General features: G+C 50.9%; 6 protein-coding genes across 6 annotated transcripts, besides 1 other annotated feature; 2 read left to right on the top strand and 4 right to left on the bottom strand.

Moving 5' to 3' along the window:
• Nucleotides 1-4,431, bottom strand: FPSE_04768 (uncharacterized protein; the record flags this gene model as incomplete). Its single annotated transcript, XM_009257886.1, has 6 exons — nt 1-327; nt 381-585; nt 637-1,089; nt 1,145-1,476; nt 1,809-1,896; nt 2,150-4,431. The coding sequence occupies 6 exons, from the start codon at nt 4,429-4,431 to the stop codon at nt 1-3; spliced, it is 3,687 nt and encodes a 1,228-aa protein (XP_009256161.1).
• Nucleotides 4,432-6,385: 1,954 nt separating this feature from the next.
• Nucleotides 6,386-8,011, bottom strand: FPSE_04769 (uncharacterized protein; the record flags this gene model as incomplete). The annotated part of the gene is made up of 4 exons (XM_009257887.1): nt 6,386-6,576; nt 6,641-7,453; nt 7,506-7,694; nt 7,987-8,011. 4 exons carry the CDS (start codon nt 8,009-8,011, stop codon nt 6,386-6,388), a joined length of 1,218 nt encoding a protein of 405 aa, XP_009256162.1.
• Nucleotides 8,012-9,676: 1,665 nt separating this feature from the next.
• FPSE_04770 (uncharacterized protein) lies at nt 9,677-11,865 on the top strand (the record flags this gene model as incomplete). The annotated part of the gene is made up of 2 exons (XM_009257888.1): nt 9,677-11,485; nt 11,557-11,865. 2 exons carry the CDS (start codon nt 9,677-9,679, stop codon nt 11,863-11,865), a joined length of 2,118 nt encoding a protein of 705 aa, XP_009256163.1.
• A 165-nt stretch (nt 11,866-12,030) lies between these two features.
• Nucleotides 12,031-12,052: a repeat region.
• Nucleotides 12,053-12,566: 514 nt separating this feature from the next.
• Nucleotides 12,567-17,104, bottom strand: FPSE_04771 (uncharacterized protein; the record flags this gene model as incomplete). The annotated part of the gene is made up of 3 exons (XM_009257889.1): nt 12,567-13,142; nt 13,194-16,622; nt 16,676-17,104. The coding sequence occupies 3 exons, from the start codon at nt 17,102-17,104 to the stop codon at nt 12,567-12,569; spliced, it is 4,434 nt and encodes a 1,477-aa protein (XP_009256164.1).
• Nucleotides 17,105-19,374: 2,270 nt separating this feature from the next.
• On the top strand, nt 19,375-21,107 carry FPSE_04772 (uncharacterized protein; the record flags this gene model as incomplete). The annotated part of the gene is made up of 5 exons (XM_009257890.1): nt 19,375-19,387; nt 19,526-19,567; nt 19,622-19,792; nt 19,846-19,984; nt 20,039-21,107. The coding sequence occupies 5 exons, from the start codon at nt 19,375-19,377 to the stop codon at nt 21,105-21,107; spliced, it is 1,434 nt and encodes a 477-aa protein (XP_009256165.1).
• A 537-nt stretch (nt 21,108-21,644) lies between these two features.
• FPSE_04773 (uncharacterized protein) lies at nt 21,645-22,861 on the bottom strand (the record flags this gene model as incomplete). The annotated part of the gene is made up of 2 exons (XM_009257891.1): nt 21,645-22,629; nt 22,680-22,861. 2 exons carry the CDS (start codon nt 22,859-22,861, stop codon nt 21,645-21,647), a joined length of 1,167 nt encoding a protein of 388 aa, XP_009256166.1.
• Between the last annotated feature and the right edge of the window lie 395 nt (nt 22,862-23,256).

The following is a 23,256-nucleotide window of genomic DNA, read 5'->3' as shown; positions in this document are numbered from 1 at the left end:
TCAGTCAAGGTCCATAGAGCCTTCGGTGTGGTCAAAGGTGGAGGGAGGAGTGGGTTCAGTAACTGGAAGTGCCGTAACCTTGTCGATTGGCTCGGCAATGGCGGAGTCCTGGGGGGACAGGATGCTTGGAATGACATCCTCGTTGAGAAGGGCAGCGGAAACACCATCGGGCTCCCCAAGAAGCTGTCGAATACGACTTCCCACGGCGTCCACCTGAGCAAGAAGAGCACGCAGACTACGCTTATCGTTATCTGTCAAGTGGCCAGTGGAAACGTTGCTGGCGTCTGTCTTTGTCATGAGCGATAACACGCTAGGATCAGCGGCATCCTATCGGTTCTTTGTCAGTAACATGTACAGGGCAGTGGATTACCAAGACTCACCAGTAGGGCTGTGACCAGGTGGTCGACACCATCCGACTTGCTCTCCTTGAGGCTGGTCAACGTTAAGGCTAACTGCATTTCATCCACACTTCTCTGCAGATCAGAACCTGCAAGAGGTCGGTTTGGGTCGCTTCCAGGGGGGACGACTTGTACCCATCTGGGCTCATCACGACGGGGACCGTAACCAGCATGTTGACGGCGTAGTCTATAATCATCATTAGCATGTGAATGTTTCGCGTCGAGTGCCTATACTCACTGCTCAATAAAATCAAGCACAATGCCTTTCGCAGGTAACTTGTAAGCCCGGCCGAACGAGTCAGGGTCTGGCCAGCCAGAGTTGTTTGGAGTTTCAGGTTCGGACTCGTCACTCCAATCCACCTCGATGTGCCCGTTGTTCTTGATACCGCGTGATAGAGCTGGCACAATGGTCTGGGCACCCTTGATTTTGCGGAAACGGTGAGCTGGCGCAAGGGGACGGACCTCGGCCATGATCTCTTCCGGATGCAGAGGACACCGCCAGTTCTTGAGCACGGGTGGAACAGCAAGAGGGGGGTCTAGACAGTCAATATGCCAGTAGAACGGGCAGACGCTGCACGGAATGATAGCTCGCACATCTGTGGCGGACTTTTGACAGCCATGGCAGATTACTGCCTGCCCTTCATCACGCTGCTTGAAAAAGTCTGGCAACTCTTCGTAGCCATTCTTTTTCCTGGAATGTTTGTCAGTATACACAAACGAATTTCGCTTAAACCAATAATACTCACTTGGCCGTCTTGGAAGCAATGGCTTCCTCGTAATCGCCGTCTGTGGCAGCTTTGACGCCCTCAAAGCGGGTCTGTAATTTCTTGGGGAGGCTGAAGGCGCGAGGAATGCTCTTCTCCAGGTTGATGAGAGCCGCAGCAAAAACACCCTTGAAGGCGGGCATGCGCGAGGGGTATCGCTTGTATAAGCACTCGTTGCAAAACCACTCGTCGGGAAGATGATCTGAGGGTATCATTCCCACGCATTCAAAGTGGAATGACCGCGGGCATCCATCGCAGCAAACGACATCTCCAGCAGCACCGCATGCAGAGCAATCTTCATCATTGTCCGATACCTAGATAAGGGGGGTCAGGTTAGTCAAACATGCTCATGTCCGTTATATTCAGCTCAACATGCGCTGCACTTCGCGTTTCAACCCGTCCTGGTTGCTGATTCAAATGCTGGGGGCTGGTTCGGAAAAGCGGACCATCGGGGGCCACGAGAAATTACCCCGTAGGTGATCCTGGCCCGACGTGACAAGGCACAGCACAAATTTGGCCACCATCTGGTGAATTTTCGAGTAAAGTCCATGATGTTGAGTTTTCCGTATATGGGTGACCAGTTCGAACCAAGACGGGTTTTTCGCATTTTGGGAAGATGGAAATGAAGAATGGAGAAATAACATACCTGTTCCTTGGCTACACCGTTGATCGAAGGGGACTCTCCCAAGGGTCGAGGCACCCCAGCAGCAGTTCCGCCTCGCTTCTTGATGGGACTAGAATAAAGATATGATTAGCATGATCTCGACACGTAAACGATGAAGGAAGGTAGCGTGTCCGCGACATCTTGAGATGGCGGCCGCGAGTGATGAAAAGATCAGTCCAGGCGCATGGGTATCTGTAACATCTCATAAAACCAGGAGTCTCATCAGAAATATGAGAATCGTGGCATTCTGATGACGACTGCAGTGCTGCTCATGATGGGGGCGATGCAGATGGTGGCAAGGTGATGATTTGGGTGTGACTTACGATGACTTGACACGAAGGCCAGTTCTCGGCTTCTTGGGGGGACGTAGCGTGGGCGTTGCAGCCCGTGATCCCCCGGCTGAGCTGTCCCTCTCATCACGCTGAAAAGACCACGCAACAGGAGACATGATAGCGTCGGCCTCATCGTGAGGTCTCTTGCTAGCCGACCGCGTAGACCTCGTTGTTGCCGTAGAGGCAGCGGCGGATTGACGCGTCTTCCTCGTCGACTTTGCTGGAGTTGTGAAGAGGTCCTCGTCGATTTCTCCTCCCCGAACAGAGCTTTCCTGGGCCATGACGCTGTTGGCAAACTTTTGCGCATCGCGCCTCCGGTCCCAAAATGCCTCGTCGTTATCATGACTGGCACGAGCGTCATCAGCAGGGGCAGATGATGCCTTGTTCTTTGCTGTCTTGGGCTTTGTAGGCAGATTGGGAAAGATTTGTGCAGCAGGAACCCTTCCTGGCATACTGGCGTCGGCACTCACGCTGATGGTCGCACTTGCGGGTGCATCAGTGTTGATATGATTACTGGTGTTGATGTGAGTGTGAGTGTGAATGTTGGTGTTTGAGGTGGGAATGGTGGGTGATGAAGGCTGCTGCTGCTTAGTAGTAGACTTGTTGGTCTTGGTACCGGCCTTGGTCTTAGGCTTGGACTTGGTAGTGGTAGTGGTACTTGTCTTGGAGGCGATTGATTTGCGGCGGGTGGTGATTGGCCGAGGTTTTGGCGCATCACTGGAGTCGGGTCCAGGTGGTCCAGGGCGACCTGTACCCCCTCGACGAACCGGGCTGGGGCTGCCCATCATGGCCTCAGGCGACGACAGGCTGAGAGCTGATGAGAGAGATGAGTCGCTTGAAGCTGAATCTCGCCTGTTTCGCTTGCGCGAGGGCGTTTGAGGTGGGTTGTCTGAAGACATTTTTCGTGGTGTGTTGCGGGTTGACTGAGCCTGTGCTTGAGTTTGAGATGGGTGAGAAGAAGAGTGAGTGCGAGAATGCGATGTCTTTGCCCTCTTGGCCGCTCGAGCTGGCGGCTGATTGCTCTGCTCTTTTTCCTCCTCCTCTTCATCGACAAACTGCTCCTCGGTCTCAGGATCTGTCTCAACGTCTGCAACCTCGACCACCTCCTCCACTTGATTGTGAAGCAGCAACTTGCCGTACGGTGCTGCCTTGGGTTTGTGGGGGGTGAATCTGCTGTTGGTGGTCGGGGGGATAAAATAATAGCATCCTTGGTTGTCCTTCTTGCCTTCTCGCTTCTTCTTTTCCATTTGTTTGGAAAATTTGCGCATCGTAGCCTCATCAGCCGTTTGTGTGAAGACGTCCTCAACCATGGCAACGAACTTGGGGTCACTCGACTTTTCGTCGTAGAGAGTCCGCAGCGCCCACGCGGTCGGGTATCGGTAGTGTTTGAGGGCCTCGTCCACCGCAGCCTCGATAACCTTGTCTGCAAATTCTTTATCTTCGGGTTCCACCGGTTCAGCAGCGTGAATAGTCGCTTCTGCCTTGATTGCGTCTGTTTCTGCGTCTGCCTCTGTGTCTGCCTCCACCTCCTCGTCTTCTTCCTCTTCGGAATCCTTGATCACGTTTGTGATCTCCGTTTTGGCTACTGGCGTGGCTGCCTTGATTCCCTTCTCGGATCCTCTGCGCTCTTTTGTCCCCTTTGCTGCTGGCTTAGTCACAATAGAGCTCCGGTGGCCGGCTGAAGAGCGCCGTGTCCGCTTTCCCAGAGATATGCGACCAGATTGACGTCGTTTCGGCCGGCTCGGATCGTAATCTTCGTCGTTCTCGTCGTCAGCTGCTGCTGCGGCGTCTTTGAGAACAATTGAAATCCTCCGTGGCGGTGTAGGAGGTAGGGTGACAGGTGGAGGGGAAGAGTTTGCCGCTCTGGCCGTAATCGCAACATCCGTCTCCGCCTCCACATCCGCGTCCACGTCCACGTCAACATCCACCACTGGGTCGGTCGCGGCGATGAGCGCTGCATTTTTTGCAGCACTTGCCCCTGACGGCCTCAATATAATTCTCTTGACACCAGAACTCGTCTCAGGTCCCGTCTTCTTGGGTTTTGGCAGACTTCCCAAGGGGGCCATGTTCTCGACCACACCGTAGCGCACCAGTCCGTCATCCTCGAAGCTCGCCTTGCTCTGCACGCTCGGCTCTAGCCAACGCTGCATAAATGCTCTTGAGCTCTCGGTCGCCCCCTTAGACGCGTCGAGGACTCCGTTCCATTTGGTATTTTGAGATTGCGCAGGACTAGAATAACGGGATCGTGTAGCGCGGGTATTTGACGAAATCATTGTGCAGTGCTTTGGCTTGCCTGTCCTGGAGGGGGTCGGGCAGCCTGCGTTATGCGTGCGCCTCTCTGCGTGTGCCAGTTGCCGTGGTACGGGCAGCGCACCTCTCTAGGACTACTGGAAGAATGATGGTTAGCATGAAAGTCCAAAAGTTAAAAAAGGGGGTAAATAATGTATTTTTTATACTTTTCTTTTAGAAAGCAGCATGAATTACTGCCGTATTATCGCGTCTTTCGAGTTCGTGGACGCGGGTTGTTGAAGAGTGAGAGAGGGTGGGTTGCTTTTCGTTGCAGGTTGAGACTCGGCTTTTGCTCTGCTCTGCTTCCTCGCCTTGACTTGAAAGACAGGACCCATACCCAGTGTCAGTGCATGCATCGGAGCTGACGGCGCGGGTCGGACAAGGAACAAGGGGGGGCCAAGGCAACCCAAGACGGTGGGAAAAAAGAGTTTCTAGCACCAGGTAGTCTTTTTGTTCTTTATTCCGCTATTCTTTGGTGGGTTGTGCTATTATAGCTGACGGCTATGTATCAACAGCAGTTGTCAGGCAATCCTGTGGTAAAATCCCACGGGTCAGGAGGTATGACCCAATGTTGACGGTAGCTTACCTACTAGTAGTACCTACATATCCCTTCGTTCAGTGGTTCCCGTAGCACCTGGGGCCTCAATCCTCTCTCCCTGCCTTTACTCATTTACAAGTGTTAAGCCCCGGCTGCCCGCCTTCTTTTCCCCTTTACCTTTTCCATATCAAAACATGATTCATCATTCTTTCGTCTGGTTTATGTTGCTTACTTCTTGACGGTTCATCTTTTCATCCATACTCACTAGAATCACCAACACTTTATTTAGGTTTAATTTTGGGCAAGCTTCAGCACTAACTAGGTCATAGAGATAGGAGCTCTCTCCTCATCCATCCATCCATAGCTCCCTCCCATAGCAACCATTGCAATCCACTCACTAGTAGTAGCTCAAGGTTACCATCCATGCTACAGAATTTAAGATAAAGTGGCTTGGTAACTTCTGCACTCTTAGTCTGCTTCCAAGCTATGTCTGACCTCTTTGATCGTCTTGAAAATGAAGTTGTTGCGATGGTTACCGATGCATGATACGAATAGGGGTTGCCTCTGATCGCATATGTAATCCATACCTGCTGCACCCAGAAATATCTGGTCATGAAGCCACTGTGACGGATAGATTGTGAGGGGAGACAGTCTGAAAATGCTGGTTTATCGGCACTGGGTCATTGGTGCTGTGCTCAGATTGCCCAGCAGTGCCCTCCTCTGGTTGCAAGTCACAACAACCTGCCTACCTTAGGCATCCAAGTCCAAGTCACCGACTAATTGAATTGGTCGATGACTGACATTTGCCTTGCATGTCTGACTTTGCTCTTCTCATTCTGTTACTCACCTTTTTTTTTTTTTTTGTAGGCCAGGTGCAATCAGGGGGGCCTGCGCCATGAGCAGACATCCCATCCCGCATTCTGATTGACGCCGAGTTGGCCACCAAACCTGAGCAAACGAATGTACTACTGCTGGCAACAGTCATGCCGGCTTGTTGCGACCATCGTCCGTCCTCGTACCATCCTGCAAGTCTTGGCCTTGTCGACGACCTCCTATGCATCACAAACACCTGTATCAAGTCGCCCGGATTTGAATCACAAATGCATTCATGGTTGATCAGTATCAGGATGTGTGGGATTTCTATATATTTCTGGTCGCTCCACACCACCTGATCAAAACGGGCGATGTCGGGTTTGGCGATTCCAGTCGTCCCTTTCAGCCTTCCAACAGTTTTTCTATGAAGACGCTTTCCTTCATGTGCATGGCCCATCCAATGGTGGAAAAGTCGTTGGCCTAAACTGCCGATATACATCCTTCTTGACTCGCGCTTCTGGCTTCACCCGTCCTCGGGTCCTTGGTCTTTCCACACCCCTTCGACATATCTTTTCATGCCGTATGCCTTACTCTTCGTCGCCCTCCTTCTTGGCAGTCTTCTTCTTAGGCTTGCTCTTCTTCTTACCAGTGTTTCGGGCAATGGGCTGCTCCAGGATCTTGAGAATCTCCTCGTCCTCGATCTTCTTGTCGGTCTCGTACTTCTCAAGGTCCAGAGGGGGAGGGCCACCCAGCTTGGTGATACCATTCTTGGTAATAGCTTGACTTTATGTCAGTATCAACTGTCGCAATGTACCTTGTATTTTACATGGAGTATTACTCACCAAAGGTTGTAAGGTATCGGGCAACGGGAGAGTTGTCCTTGTCGCCAACGAGTTCGTATTGGCGGAAGACGTTTCCTCGGACACACTCGACGACACCAGACTTGGCATCGCGCTCGTCCTCAAGCTGTCGCAAGCTGAAGGGGAAAGTACCGAACTTCTTCTGGACCTCGTTGAGGATCTTGCGCGAAGTAGGTCGCTTCAGGCCATAAGTCTGGTTGGTGCGGCGGTGAAGAGTGGCACGCTGGTCAAGTCCCTTGACCTTGCCGGAGCCCAGGCTGACACCGACCTCAACACCCCAAACCTCACCAATTTCAGGGACACCCTCGCCCTTGGTGCCCTCTGCAGGGGAAAGGACAATCTTCTTGCTGCCTTCGATCTCATTGTGGTCGAAGAGCCACGAGGTGGTGCTCTCGACGATGTTGGCCTCGTAGGTCTTGGCGACCTTCTCGAGAAGGCTGGTGATCTTGGCCTGTGTAGGGGCTTTCTGGGCAGCAGCCTTGGCCTTCTCCTCGTCGGAGCCTTGGGCCAGAGTGCCAGGGGGGATCATCAATCGCAGGAGGACCTCGTTGATGTAGTAGTTGGCAAGGACCAGATCGGCAGTGCGGCCAGTGATCTTGTCGCCAGCCTTGTCTTCGGGGGTGGCGATGATGGTGTCACAGACGATGGAACCGAAACCATCGATTTGGGCACCAAGCTGGATCTTGATAGCCTCGCCATCCTTGATCTCGGCGCCGGCCTCAGCCTCGTCGGAGGTGAGAGGAGTGTAGGGGGTGACGTAGGACGAAGGGGAGACGGTGGTGGGGTGGGAGAAACCTTTTCAGCGGCATTAGCTATGTCATCGGGGTCAGACTCGTGTAGGACAAACCCTTGTTGATCTTCTTTCCTCGGTAGACCTTGGAGATCTCTTCCTCGATGAGCTTGTCTCCCTGCTGGCAGATATCGACAATTTTGGCTCCAGGAACGACGAGCTTGGAAACCTCGGCAAGAACCTTCTCAGAGATCTGAGCAGCGGTCTTGTACTTGGTGAGGGTATCTGGGTTAGCCAGAGAGTAATCTGAGAACTTTTGTCAGTATTCCAGAGCTCAATGCAGTGGTTTTTTTAGGCTGGACGAGGCCATCATGGGGCATTGTTGACGAGGGCGTTGGCAAGAGTGAATGGGTTGGTTGTTGTTATGGCGGGGCAGCAAGTGAGTGGTGATGAAGTAACGAGGGGTAGCAGCACCTGATTGTGCAATGCAGAGTCGTAGCTGAGCTTGAGCTTGAGCTTGCTCTTGAGCTTGCAGAGGTAGGAATACAGAAGCTCCTGTGCATTTCGGCCCAGGACTTGACTTGAGAGAACGACTTACCGACTTCCTTGTTCTCCGACGACATGGTGGGCAATTTTTCTGTTTGACTTGGTTAGGTTAAAAAGTGAAGAACTACAAATGCCGGGGCAATGTGGATGAAAGCTCGAGTAGGTCAGTCGCACAGAATCAGAATGGAATGGAATAGGTCAGGTAACTGGAGAGCCAGTGGGTTTTACGGCTGGAATGGGAAGTGGGGATTGAGCTGGAGGGCTTCGACAGCAGGGTTTTGATGTTAGTACGTTTGGTGGAGGGGTCACTTTATCGAACTCTACTCAATACGAGAAAGAGAGAGAGAGAGGGAAAACCTTGAGAGTGCTGGGAGTACTACCTAGTACCTACCTACCTACCTAAGTAAGTAAGTAGGTTACCTGGGTATGTATATAGATACAGGTAGTTATATCACCTAGACACCTGTCTACCAGCACCAGGACGTTCTACCTTTTGACATGTTGATGTCTACTTATAAAAAACATTATGGTTTGTTTTGCTTTTCGTTGCCAGGCTCATACCATTCCGACCCTGGGTACTGACTCTGTTCTGCTATGGAATCGTTGCCTCCCAGTAAATACCTAAAGATGGATATCCGTGTCGTGTGGGCAACTGCATTTGTGCGCGCAACCAAGCGCCACATACTCATGCATGATCCCAGATCTTGTAAAGGTCTGGTTTGTATTACTCTGTCCATCTATGCACCTCATGCAATTGAGGGATCAGAACTATACTCTTCTTACGCCTCTCGTTGAATCCATATCCATCATCCAACTTCCCTCTACCCAATTCAATACATCACTGATTATCAGGAACAGAACTGTACTTAGTCTGTAGGTGGTCATGACTTCATCCAGCCCTATTCCGTCTTGGGCGTTCGGTCGCTCCCGTGCCGGCACCCTTTGAAGTTACCCTATATGTACTTTTCCACTTCTTGGTTCAGCACCAAGTTTTGACACTTACGATATATGATTGCGTCTAGCAACCATTTATATACTTTGACTTTTGGTTATATGGAAACTCTTTTGTTTCAGTGCAAATTTACTTGCCCTCTAAGATGTTACGAGGTTCAACTACGTTGGTGTTCCTGAAACCCGTATTTGTACCAACGTCACTACAACGCAACTCTAAACCACTCGCGGCCATTTTAAAGATTTATACGAAATGATAGTGAATTGTACTCTGAAAACCCCACTAGGCATTGCGATTATGTCGAAACTGAAACAAATCCAGCCAGAGAAGTCACTCTCGAACATGTTTTTCATACATTCAAATTGTTGTAGGTTAAGATGCTTGCGCCACATACGCATCTGTACTCATGTGGCGCAGTCAGTAACAAGTACATCAGGTCGGCCGTGTAAGTAGTGGGACGCCATGTACACACTACTAACTAAGCCACTGAGCGAGTAGTTGCAGCTTAGGTCCCGTCGCGGTATGGCAGAATCCTCCCTGCCTGCTGTTGCAACTGAACTGAACAAATCCTCAAGCCTCGCGCCTTTTCTACCTGAGGTAGACTTCAGACCAACAACGTCGAATCCACCCGCCAGAGACAACGCTCCCTAACGAAAAAGCCTACATACAGCTATAACCGCGTCCCGGATCGATTGCAATCTATACATATTCTGATATTTCCTTTCCGACGCGGCCCTTCCGCTGCGCCGCGACCCGCGACCGCGATCCACGCCCCGTAAACCCTCTAAATATGGCTGCTCAGCCGTCCGCGTCCTCGTCAACGGCCCCGGCTACGGGCCCGGCATCTGCAGCAGGTTCTGAGAAAGATGCACACTCTTCAACCCCCTCAAGCGATATACCCGTGCGCTCAAAGGAGTCATTCGATAAGCTGATGGTGGAGCGCTTCATCACCCGTGATGCCATCGCCGCCGCGGCGCTCGGTGGTCAACTCGACCAGACCCGAAAAATAATGAGCGACACGCGCGACAAGATCCAGGAATATCGCCAGGTTCGCACAGACTACCGCCAATGGTTCCCACCATCGAAACTCTATGGCGAGGGCTACAATGGCTTCGGCAACGGATACACAGAGAATCAGGGACCGTCGCGCATTATCTATCCCTCTCAGAAATCCCGACCTGGGCAACGAACGACACCCCCTTTCAAGTACAAGCGCAAGGACATGCTTAAACAGGCCGAGCAGCATGAAGAGCTGGTGCCTTTGCGTTTGGAAGTTGAATGGGACAAGATTAAGCTGCGCGACACATTTACGTGGAACCTACACGAGAGACTCCTCCACGTCGAGTTGTTCGCAGCACAGCTCGTAGAAGATATGGGATTGAAGCCCCCTGTGTCACAACCGGTCTATGAGCAGGTAGTTCACCAAATGCGCGAGCAGCTTAATGATTTCTACCCCCTGGTATACTCCGAGGACGATGCGCTCGACCCAGAACTCCCATACTCAGCCTACAAAAACGACGAGATGCGAGTCCTCATCAAGTTGAACATCACAATTGGTCAGCATACCCTCGTTGATCAATTCGAATGGGAGATCAACAACCCCTCAAACTCACCAGAGGACTTTGCAGCCAACATGGCCCGGGACCTTTCTCTATCGGGAGAGTTTACAACCGCCATTGCACACTGCATCCGAGAGCAGACCCAACTCTTCACCCGAAGTTTGTACAGTGTGGGCCATCCCTTTGACGGACGCCCGATTGAGGACCCCGATCTTGTTGGCGCATTCCTCCAAACGCCCCTCCCCAATGTCTTCCGACCTCAACAGCAGGCCAAGGACTATGCACCATATCTTTACGAGCTTAGCGAGGCCGATCTGGAAAGGAACGAGACGATATTCTCCCGAGAGCAGAGACGCCAAAAGCGTTCAATCAATCGACGAGGAGGTCCACAGTTGCCCGATCTCAGAGAAAGGCAAAGAACCATCCGAACGCTCGTTGTCTCGTCTGTGTTGCCTGGCGCTGCAGCCACAATCGACGAGAGTCGATTGTACAAGAGAGCTGCCGGTCCCAGAACGAAGCGCCCTATTCGGGATGGAGATCTTTCGGAATCTGACGACAGCGAAGACTCGGGTCCTGATTCACCTGCCCCCTCACAAATCACTGGCGGCACTGCTCGAACACGTGGCATGCGTGGTGCTGCATCGGCTGCCCAGCAGAGAATGGCCAACCTCGGCCGATCTGAAACCCCTGAGGCCAGCGCAATCGCACATCACCACGAGACCCGAACTTCGCGCCGGTTCAGAGAAGAAACAGAAGAGCCGTCACAGTTGATTGTGACGCTCAAGCTTAGCCAGGATAAGCTGAGACGGCTGATGAACCGCGACTATTCAGACCTAACAGCACCCTCCCACGCATCTGTAGCCTTCCCGCGAGCCCCCAGCGCTTCTACTCCCTCGAGATCAATGCCCCCACCGCCTTCAACACCATCTAGCGCCCCCCCTCATGCGTCGATGACACCCTCTTCATCGCTTCCTCCAGGTCAGATAGGTCGACTACCGGCTCCTCCAACAATACCTGGACAGTCTGCTTCTATCCCACAAGTAGGTCACCAAACCTAACCTTTCACTAAAACGAATGTCGAAAGTTCGTACTGACAGAGCCTCTTCCTCAGCCCCCTCCCCCTGAGTGGCTTGTCAATGCCCTCAAGGAATTAGAGAAGACATACAACCGTGGTGATAGGTTTGAAGCCATGATGAAGTACTCGTATCTTGACCCTGTAACGGAGCTGCCAATTCAAGGCCAACCGCTGCCCGAAGGTGTCAAATATGCCTGGCTGCCGCGCATTCGTTGTCTGGACTGCACAAACAAGCTTTACACACCCGGCCCTGATATGACGGTCCGGAAATTTGAGGCTCATCTCGAATTCTCGGGCCACAAGAACGCGGTCGCTAAGCGTGTGGCAAGGGAGGCCAACCCCTGAGTTTGCTATTTACCTAGGCGTTTCTCAAGCGGGAATACCATCCTAAGAGTTGTGTGGACCTGTTCTCATGGGTGGGCTGTATCTTATTAGACGACAAAGTGGCGTTGCTTTCTTTTCTTCGTTTTGGTGCAGATCATGCTTTTTCTGAAAAGACAGTTACAGGTGTTTTATTTTATTTTATAATTATCGTTTTGTACATAAAACCTCAAGCGGAGAGGGAGAATGAGATGATAGGGTATGGGTGCAATGAGCAAATGTCTCTTCCTCCATATGGATTGGTATGTCTACTTGGAGTCTTGAAACGACAAGACAGAATTAGGCGCTGTGTAGCTGGGTTAGGATAGTGAAATGTCAACAGTGAAGCGCTTTCTTGGATTCTTTCTTGTAAATGATAGTGTCTGTTCATCTGGTGTCATGGCAATGTGCGTGAGCTCGCGCGAGACCATAGCTTAATGCATCAAGCATGTCAAAACAACATAGTGCAATTGGTAGTCCCAGAAGAGAGGGTATACGAGAGTATGAATACAGACAAAACCAAAGACTCCTGCCCAACGATAATAAATAAAAGTCAAAGCGCCCTCCTCCATTGACTCAAACCTATATAACAAGAAAGGAGAACACCGCAAGCACCTCTGGAAGAACAGGTATCATTCCAAAACACTGATATACCTTTGAGCCTTGTCCCTTTTTTGCACCTTTGATTACTCCTCGGCGTCAACGTCCATATCCTCTGCGCGCTTGTCCCGTCGCGATCTTGTTGCCCTTGTTGGCCGCTTTGACTCAGTGGCAACATTGGCTTTGGCAGCTGGCTTGGCGGCAGCTTTGCTCTTTGGTGTAGCCGCAGAACCACGTCCATTGGATTTGGGCTGTTCAGGCTCATCTTCTTCCGTCGCTGGGGGCTCTTCATCGTCGGATTTGTTGTCGTTGTCGGCGGCTTGCTCAGCCTCAGGGGCATCCGACAGCTCTGACTCCTCACCACCTGAGCCAGACTCACTGTCATTGTCATCACCGTAGTCCCACTCAGCAACACCCTCCAGCATTTCCTCCTCATCCTCTTCGTCTTCCCGTTCAGTGTAGATAGATACCTTGTGAGCTCGACCACTACGACGACGCTCTGAAGGTGGCGGAGAATCCTTGGCTGGCCTGGGCTTTTTCGATTTTGAGACTTTCTTTGCCCTGGGCGTCTTGGGCTCTCGCTTCTCTCTGATCACCGTTTTGATTTGAGTTCTCGCTCTCTTTGATGGCGGGTCCTGCTTTTCGCCCATTGACTTTCGCTTCTACAAGGGGGTGTTAGCAGTGACTGTAAGATGGGGAAGCGCAGTACAAACCTTCTTGCGATCGAGAGCTCTTAGCAGGTCATCTAGCTTCTCATCTAATTCTTCCGGCATGTATTGCTTCTGCGCAATCTCATGTGCTGCCTCGCTGGATGGCAGAGTCTGAACGATGCCGTTTGGCAGACCAACCTTGCCTGGATAAGCCTGAAAGACCCAGTTCCTCTTCTCTTGCCACTTGCGTGTAACTGCCATTGCAATATCGGCCAGCACATATAGCCTTTCGCTCGCCTCGGGATTCAGTGCGTCGCGCGTTTGCTTGACACGCTCGGCGTATTTATAGATCAGCGAGATATTGTCCTCCGATGCGCATGTGTTCAAGTAGAATATGAAGTAGTTGGCAAAATCGGCCAGGTCATCAACGTCAGAGCTATAGTCAGGATGGTGGGCCAGGAGAGGAATGAAACGACTTATCATGGCCTCCAGTACTCGCGTTTTGTTCTCAGCAAATAGTCGGGCTCGGGACTTCAGCCACGTTTCTACGCGGGCCTTGAGCTCTGCAGCTGGTTCAAATGCAGCCAAGAAGAGCATCGTGTAGAACCTTGCTCGTAGTCTTCCTTGGGTGATGTAGCTTTGCAGCTTCTCCATAAAAAATCGACGGACTTGAAGCTCAGTATCCTGAATGAGCTCCGCGAGTTTGTTGAAACTAGCGGGGTCAAACTCGTCATCATACTTTTTGACAGTACACAACTTCAGGATCATGAGTCCAGCAAGAAGTCTGAGACGCTTCTTGTGGGCTAACGGAGTATCCTTGACTTTGCAGAACTCTCCTTCCGCGACCACGAAGTCTTTCAACAGTTTGAAGACAAGCTTCACTCGAACCAAAGCATCCTCATCGTCCTGGTTCGCGAGTGCTTGATTGACCAAGGTTCTCATCGAGAGGCATTTTGCCTGCAGCTCTTCATTCATGCCATCATCCTCGACCCATGAAACCTCAGTCTTCTCCTCATCGGTCCGAACTTGGCGTAAGATTTGCTTGATCATTAAATCGTTGATCTTTTCGTCAAAGTCGATAGTGACAGTTGGTGTCATACGCTCCAGTTGGCTGACTGCGGCCAGCCTCGTCAAAAAGTGCGGCGAGCCATACTTCAGGTCCTTCATGACCTTCTGGAGAAGAGTAGTCGCGGTAACCTTGCTTTTGTCGTCGTTCTTGGCTAGCAAAATCTTGATGGCATACTTGGCACCCCGGGCAGGAGTCCCATACAAGGCATAATTCATGAGAACTTGAACAAACTTCTTGTCGTAAGTAACATCGTCGGGGTACCTCTTTGCGTAGGACGAGTAAGCCTTTAGAATATCCACCACACCTGGTTCATTAGGTTGGCTCTCTGACGGCGTTTGAGTGATGATCTCCTTTCGTAAGTTTTCCGAGTGAGCCTTGAAAAGATCAGGGTTTCGTTGTGAGATATCATTCAAAACCTCGTGGGCGACAGTCGAGAACCCTGCCTTTTCATTCTTCGAATAATCCATGATAGTAGCAAGGTGGCTTCGATTGTACATCAAAGAGCTGGAGCGGTATAGGAGAGGAACCAGCGTGTCTAGGCAGACTGCGGCTTCAGGTTTTGCCTGGATCTTAGTCACTAGCTCGTGAATTGCTCTTCTGACGTTCATATACTCGGTTTCGGTATTTATACAGTACCTGATGAGCTGGTACCAGCGGCGATCATTGATCCTCGCAAACTTCTGCAGATCGCTGCGGACCTTGAGAGGATCAGGGAAGAATGTGCCGAACCACTGGAAATTCCTGCCCAAGGCAGCCTTGATTTTCTCCTCGTTTGAATCAATGACGCCGCCGTTGTAGGCCTCACAATGTTGAAGAAAGATCTCTACGCCCTTGGCGACTTGTGGTTGACGAGCCTGCATATTGAAAAAGGCTGTTTTGGCTGAAGGATCGAGAGACTTCAGCATCAACAGGATCCTCTCTGAACGAATCTTATCCTGCTCCGCCTGGTTGGTGGCACTCTGGGACTGAGATGTGGACTTTGACTTGGCACCTTTGATGGCTGGGTACTTCAAAGGAACCAGGCACTCGAACATGACACGGTCTAGAAGAACATTGAGGTCCGAATCGTTGACGTAAAATGCGTTGATGATAATGGAGGGTATACCACCGAGACAAGATGTAACAGCTTCTTGCTCATCGGCAATCTCGCCGGCACCGACCGCCCAAAGCTTGCCCAAGAGAACCATGGCGTCAACGCGCACAGCAGGCTTTCGATCGCGACTTCGATCTGCCAAGCTGGCGAATATTGAACCGGGCTTGTCGACACCGCCCAGCGCTCCCAGTTTTAGAACGATATCGCGAAAATCGAACAGCTCAATGGCTTGCACTGCAGCTAGTCGGACCTTCTCTTCGCTATCGTTCAATTTGTCGCCGAGGGCCTTGATGAGCTCGTTCTCTTCCTCACGGCTCAGTCCAATACCTCCTGCAGATGTAGCTAATATGTAACCGGCAGCTGTGACCCAAGCGGTACGGATGATGCCTGTTTTGTCGTTTCTCCTTCCAACAAAGTTGCGGTAGGCAGCGTGGTGTGTTTGGGCAAAAGACTGGGGCGAATAAGGCTTTGTCAAGACATTTTCGACAGCCGGAGCAGGAACCTCATCTAGCAATTTTAACGGAGGATATGCCAACGGGTCGAGAGAAGGGCGAGGTGGAGGTCCTGCTGCACCAATGCCTGAAATCATGTCACCGATCGTCTCTGTAGCAATCTGGCGCAGGTGGACATTATCGGCAGAAAGTTCGGCCTCGACCTGCGGAATCACGTTGAGAAGAACCGCAGGCGCAGCTCGCCATAACTCGCGAATGAGCAAATGGGCTTGGCGGAGACTCTTTAGGTCTGCGTCAGACGGGCCTGCAGTGGCGTCTTCATCGTCAGAATCATCGGTTTGTCGATGACCATTGGCTTTGGTTGCAAACCCTGAGGCATTGAAGATGACGTCGCTGAAGTACTGGCTCACGTAACGTGCCATCTTGTCAGAACAACCGTTACAAATATTCTTTGCCATAACGTAGGCTGGAGGCTCAGCCTTGAGAAGAAGTGTGGACTGGTTTCCATTCTGTCCCTTGTTGCGACTGCCCCCCGGAGGAGCGGCCCTCAAGAACTGGCTGATGATGGCGTCGACAACCTGTGGCGATACGCCGCCGGATTCGTCAATCAATTGCATCAACATCTCTGTCAGATGAAGCTCGACATCTTTAGCGACCTGCTCCTCAGTGGCTGCTTTAGAGCCAGATGTCTCTACGCCGTCAAACGTGTTGTTGAATAGTCGCACAAGGAGTTCATCGGCCCCAGATATTTCATGAAGAAGCAGGATACTCTTGACTTCTGTTAGAGATGTAAGAACGTATTTGTGCTGGCTGTCATATGGGTTCGTGGGGTTATGAAGAGCGGGTAAGATATCTTTAATGAACAGAGTAAACATCATCTAGTGCATGTTAGCATTTATACAAACGCAAAAAAGAGCCATGCCAAACGCACTTTAAGTTGATCATCAGAAAAGGGTGCATCAGGGACGCAGAGACGCAGAATGTCGACTAGACAGCATGCTGTGTATGCCTTGACTCCACGGTCCTTGTGCTGGAGCAAGTTGCGATGCCCTAACTGCTTGGCAACAGTTGCGAGAGAGTCGAGATCGGTAGCGCCCTGGTCAAGCTCTGATAGCTCCTTGGACAATTTGTCGAGTCGCTTTATCAAGGTGCCAGTAGGAATTGGTTTGGCGGGTCTCCAGGAAAGCTCCTCGTCGAACGCCAGGCTGCGTTGCTCGCCTTCCTCTTCATTTTCCGATGGTTGATTGCGCTCCTCGGGCTGCTCTTGTTGTTCTGGTTCTTCCTCCTCGTCCTGTTCCACAACCTCTTCTTCTTCCACTACCTCAGCGGGCTTCTCGTTACGTGCGCGACGTCGCGCCATCATGCGCTATGCAAATTCCGACGTTCAATTATGGCGGAAATTCAAGCGGGAAAGAGGTCCTGGGGAAAGGATTACAGGATTACGTGTCGATACAGGGTTTCGAGTCGTGTTGGAATACGAGAGTTCGTGGTGCGCAACAGCACTAACACAGTATCGAATGCGCTTGGAGGATGCAGTAAATGCTGGATGATGACAATAATCGCCCCGGCTCCGTCAAGCGACGATACTGCAAAGGTATGGATGCGATAAGATTGCGTGTCGTGGAAACAGTAGAGTCCCTGTCTCGGTCCCGCTGTTCAAGATGAAAGTTGGTGAAAGTGGGAGAGGGAGAAGCTCGATAAGCGGAGGCGTGTTCCGTGGCCGTGGCCGTGTGCGCGACGCGACCTTACAGTTTGGGCCGGCTCTCCACTCCACTTTAGGAACCTAGGAGAGCAGAGAGCTTGCAGTCTAAAATGCACATACATTAAATCTAACTGCTCCTGCTACCTATCCCGTCTAGCTTAGTTCTTGCATGCCTAACCCAAGTTGAGCTAGACCAAGGAAGCTCCCGTTTACCAATAGGAAAAGATCCTCCGGTATGCTGTTATTGAGCTCATCCATCCTCGTGGCTAGCTGCATAAACTCACCAAAGCCGAGTCTTGTTCCGAGCTGTTTTCAATAATAGTACACGTCATTCTTGGGTCAACATAAATGTTTCCGTAATCAAGTACGGACGATTCAGCGGTTGATTTGTTGTCGCTCTTATATTTACTCAGCATATTTCTTAGGCATGTTTGGTCTACTTGAGAGATCGAATCTACGGGTTGATGCGCTTAATCCTTTGCCAATTACTGTGCAAACTTACTTGACTACTTTGCTTCGAGCTGTGGAAGACAGCTCATTGTCGACGGAAGCCGAGAATTTACTGCAAAGTCCAGCAGCAAACAAATTTTGTAGTTCACTTCATTTAGGGAAGCATCAGGCCACCTCGAAACAATCCCTTGATGTGCAAACAACTTGGAAATAAAATAGTTACCTTGAATTTCTAAGTAATGTGTGTTGTCTTCCGTTTCTTGACTGGTGTACTAGAGCTTGAGTCGTAAAGAACGATGCTGAATCACACAGGTGACGGTGGATTGGAGGATCAAGGCATTAGACCAGGACTATCCTCGAGTCTTTTATTTCTGTCACTGGCCTCTCATCGGTCGGCTCGTCCGTAAACTCATTTCAATGGTACTTTGACTCGGTTCGTTCTCAAAACGGTAGCTGCAGAAGCAGGCACACACACAGCATGTATGTGTCGTGGAAACATTGTAATACTTGAGTCGTCCCATCATAGCCGTTGGTGTACGACCGCGATCATGTTTGCTTCATTTCACCGCGAGGCGACATTGTCACAGGATCCCCCTTTTGTGTTTCCGTGCAAGAAAGTCCCCTAGCGATTTCGGCCAGGAGCAACTGGGGCTACATCTCCGTAACACAAGTTTGGCCGTGTCGTCTGTCATGCGTCGAATCATTTTCTCGACATGCCGTAGAAAGGAAGGAACGTATTAATTCAAGTTGCCCACCCCTGACAAAGGGGTATCCCGTTAATGGGAGCAGATTAGGGAGGTACGGTGTTGCGTCTCTGCTGCAGTGCTTTGGATGGCAAGCTCCTGAGTACAAGTTGAGTGGTCCTCCCAGGGGAAGAACAATCCTTTCCTTTCTTCCTCTTACTTTAGTACTTACTGCATGCTTTACCTCTTCTCTCTTTGAAATCGGCTCGCTCTTTCTACTCACTCTCTTCCGTATTTCGACCAACTCTCGTTTGACAAGGACAGCACTGAGGGTATAAAAGAAAAGTATCACCAACTCCGTTGTAAGTAGACACTGAGAGTTATCCCCTGATCCAATTTCTTTTCTCCAGTCGCAAGAGTCTATCAGACTCTATGTTTGTGATGTTCGGCAGGCATGTTTTTGAACCGAGGGAGGGTAAATCTGGGAGTGTCAAGTCTGCAACTGCCTGCCAGCTGCAGACCAGCCGACAGAGAAGCCGAAATGCGTGTGGTCTTTCCCTGCCTAGGCGGCCCTCGCTGCCTGGAGGTGAATCACTGAATCACAGGCTCTTTCTTTCTGGCTGCTGGCCCGAGATCTACTCCTGCCATTTTTGTTTTATTTATTCGAGTCACCAGCTGCTTATATTTCCCTCTTTCCCACCTCCGTCCCCTTCTTTGCTTCACTCCTCCACCAAACTTCGTTACCACAACGTCTAACATTCTTTGTTTTCCCCATACCAGCAAACTCATTATTCTATGTCCTCAATCGGTATGTTACTAATCTTCTTGAACTTCTGCCTTCCGCTCTTCATCTCCTTATCTACGTCGTTTCGGCGGCACGTTCTCAGTAAACTGCAGTCGTGCGATCATCTGCCCGACGCAAACCTCACACTAACTGTCATAATAGTAACTTTGATTATCCGACATTTACCTCTATCAACCGGTTCAAGTACGTCACCGTCATTTTCCTTCTGCCGTCCATTACCGCTGACTGTGTCTCCAGTGGCAAACGCAATCGATGCCGAGAAGGGGGAGACAACTCCTCGCGTCCCCAAGCAGAGCAAGAGTAAAGCCAAGAAGTCTTGCCCGCTGAAGAAGATCTTCGTCGGCATTTTTCTTCTCATCTGTCTTTTCGTCGCCATGTTCGGCATGGGTGTTCTTGGTGCCCACTTTGGTAGGTTTCATGTCTCCATATCACTACGGCATGAAGCGACTGACAGTGAATAGCCGCTCATAATGATTCTTCCAATGAAGCCTTGGATGAAGCCTCTCAAGAGCCTATCCTCGCCATTCAAGCCGCTAGCGCCCAACATGAACATTTCATGGCCCGCCGTGACCAAACTGCTGATGCTTCGTATCCAATCTCGTATGCACCCGGCACCTAAACATTCTGAGGATCAGAGGCTGACTATTTACACAGGACCAAGACTGCACTGTCTACCATCTATGAGGTCAGACATACTCCCACTCTTGAGATCGAGACTGTGTTCGAGACTGTCACTGGCACGACGTACGTTACTGTACCTGATGAGGTCCCTGTTTCCGTCTCAACCACCACCTTTGAAGAAACTACCGAGTACTGCGAGGATCATGTTGTTACCATGACAGCGACTGTGACCTTCATTGTCACCCCCGACGAAAGTCCTGCAGCCACCTCCGCTGCTCTCCCTGGGACCCCTGTCGTTGTCACCGAAGAGCCCCAAACGGTTACAGAGACCAAAATCGACACCTCGGTCACTAGTGGCCTTCCTGATGCCATTATCACCGGTAACCCGGAGACTGTTACAGAGACCGACGTCGACACATCAGTCACTAGTGGTCTTCCAGACGCTGTTGTCACTGGCAACCCTGAAACTGTCACAAAATCCGAAATCGACACCTCAGCCACTAGCAATCTTCCGGATGTTACTGTCACTGGCAACCCAGAGACCGTTACTGCCACCAAGGTTGACACATCAATCACTAGCGGTCTTCCAGATGCTGTTGTCACTGGAAACCCAGAGACTGTCACAAGGTCTGAAACCGACACCTCGGTCACCGATAGCGTCTTCACGACCATCACCGTCTCGAATCTCACCCCCACTGTGGTCCCCCCTGAGCTGCCCCCCAAAAGCACTGTCACATCATGTACCACTTTCGTTCTGACACTTCCTTACTCGAAACCTACAAACATCGTTGGTGTTCCTCCTGAAAGCACAGTCACCGCAACGATCTACGAAACCGAGGGTGATGCTTCCACCTCTACCACGACAGTTTTCGTCCCCCCGTCTCCTTACCCTCCTCAACCTCCCTACCCAACCGCTAATGACACTACGTTGCCTGATAGCACCGGCAACAACCCCATTGTGCCTCACATGCCCACTCCCACTCCCGTCATTATCTCTGGCGGCACCAAGAAGCCTGAGCCTCGAGGTTGGGGAGGCACCAGCGGAACCACTAACCTCAGCTGCACTGTCATGCTTGTTGCTGTCATCATGTTTCTCCTTTAATTTCTGCCAGCGAGCTACCGCGTAAGGCAACAACTTTGGGGAACCCTGCGAAGTGGACGAAGGGTTCAGATTCACTTGTATGAACACGAAGCCATTGTTCTGGCGTCTTGGAGTTTCATCGGTCGGAACTGGCAACGGACTTGGCATGGGAACTGGAAAGCAAAGCGAGGGGTCTGTAAATCTGCTTTTGGCTTGTGCTATGCTGCATACCTAGGTAATGCATAAGGTGACGTTGGGTGCTAGGTATAGATAATAAAAGTTTAATAGCATAACATGATTATTTTACTCCGGCAACGCACGCATTGTTTTATCTGTTGAGGTATTTTGTGATTTGGCTTTGTGATGTGTGGGTTAGTAGTCAAGGTGATTTCGGGATAGTGATCGTAATAGTAACAAATAATGGATGGAGCTCTTCTAAATGCCGAGTACGGCAGCACTGAAACATACATATACTAGTCCTGATGCCTTTTCTAACGCCTCGCCTGATCGATACAGAACCAATATTCTTCTAGACGCCATGTCCGTGGAACAGCTGTTCTACTTGGAGCCCCTGCTGGCCCGAGCCTTCCACGCGTTCTTGATATCACCAGCTGCTCTATATAGGTCCTTCTCCGAGACTCGGTCCTCAATACTCTGAAGCACACTTTTGGTGGTGGTGGTATGGTTTGCCTCGTTCTTGTCGTCACGGAAACGAACAATACGCCATCTTCCCTGTTCGTCGATATTACATTCGACGATGCGCCAGTCTAATGGGTCGTTGAGAGATTTGAGGGTCTCCCACTCCTCCTCATTGATATGTACATCATTGAAGAACTCATATTTATCGGGACCGCTGTCCCCTCTGTACACGTACAGTTCGGCTTTTGGGATACTGTCATAGTCGATGAATGGCTCCGTGATGCCCTCTCGACGGTCCGACTCTGTAGGGTCAACCTGCTGGAAGGTCAAACGTAGACGGCAGTCAATGGTGTTCTCCTCCGGGGGCTTCCACTTCAAGATGTGAGTGTCGGTGCCGTGTTTGTAGGGCGTGGTGCGACAGGTGAAAATAAGTCCGTCGTTGCCGTGTTTCAGCTTGGGTAGAATATCTCTGAACATCATGTCGATGGCGTAGGCGAACTGGGGCTTCTTCATTTCGACGTAAAAGGGCTGAAATTCCAGTTCCTGCGGGTACTCCTGGTACAGCTTCTTATAAGGGCGGTAGAATCGCTGGTCGAAGTATGCGAGGCGCTTGTCGAGTGTTCGCTCCATAAGCAATGCACCGTCCAGCACCAGGCAGTCGAAGACAAGGAACATGGGGACGCGCTTCCCGTCCGAGCCGGTGTCCCAAACCAGTTCGCCATCAATAAGCGTGTTTGTGTGGAAGGCTTCCGGGGACGTCTCGAGGGGAAAGTGAAGGCTCCTGTTTGTGATGAACCAAAAGTCGTTCTTGCGATCGATTAGGTAGTGCGCCTCGTTGTTGGTCTCGTCGGTTGTTGAATAAAGAAGGTATCTGATACCGTCTGACTTCTCGACGACATAGTAGCTGCAATCCAATGTTAGTTCAGATCGTCAAATGTCAGTGGCTATTCCTACTCGTGCTGCGCGAGCTCGTCAAGATGCTGCCGGGCGAAGCTCACGGGCTGAGCGCCAGGAAACCCCGTATGCGATCTACCGAGAAGGGTTGCGACCTCCCTTCGCATCTCGTGCAAAAGCTGGCCGTGAGCCTTGACACCTGGCTCCGCGATGGAGGTGATAGGCCCATCCTGTTGCGCCATGGCGAATAGTTCTGGAATCTTTGTGCATGAGGCGGATGAAAGGTGTTGTCGCGACAGGGAAGTACCTTTGTATGTAACGTTATCGATAAGGCCGCTGCACGTCACATTAGTAGAGACTTTGCCTGTGCTTCGTTTACAAAACGTCGGGGTTTCTCATCAGGTCACATTCATGTTCCATGAATTCATATGCAATATATTAATGAGTCACACAGTATATGGTCAGCTTGATAAGAGTCACAAGTTGTTGTGTGCACATTCTATCATGCTGATCTGGTGGATTTTGCCTGTTTCGGACCATGCCAAGTCAGCCTTACCACTCACAATATTGAGTGAAGCTGAAAGACTGGCTCTTGTTGCTGCTATGGAAAATCTAAATGGAAGTAATGACGAATTAA

Source organism: Fusarium pseudograminearum, chromosome 4, assembly GCF_000303195.2.
Source record: "Fusarium pseudograminearum CS3096 chromosome 4, whole genome shotgun sequence".
In the NCBI taxonomy this organism is placed as follows: Eukaryota; Fungi; Ascomycota; class Sordariomycetes; order Hypocreales; family Nectriaceae; genus Fusarium; species Fusarium pseudograminearum.
The sequence above is the reverse complement of the archived record's forward strand: the minus strand, read 5'-3'. Positions and strand labels throughout refer to the sequence as shown.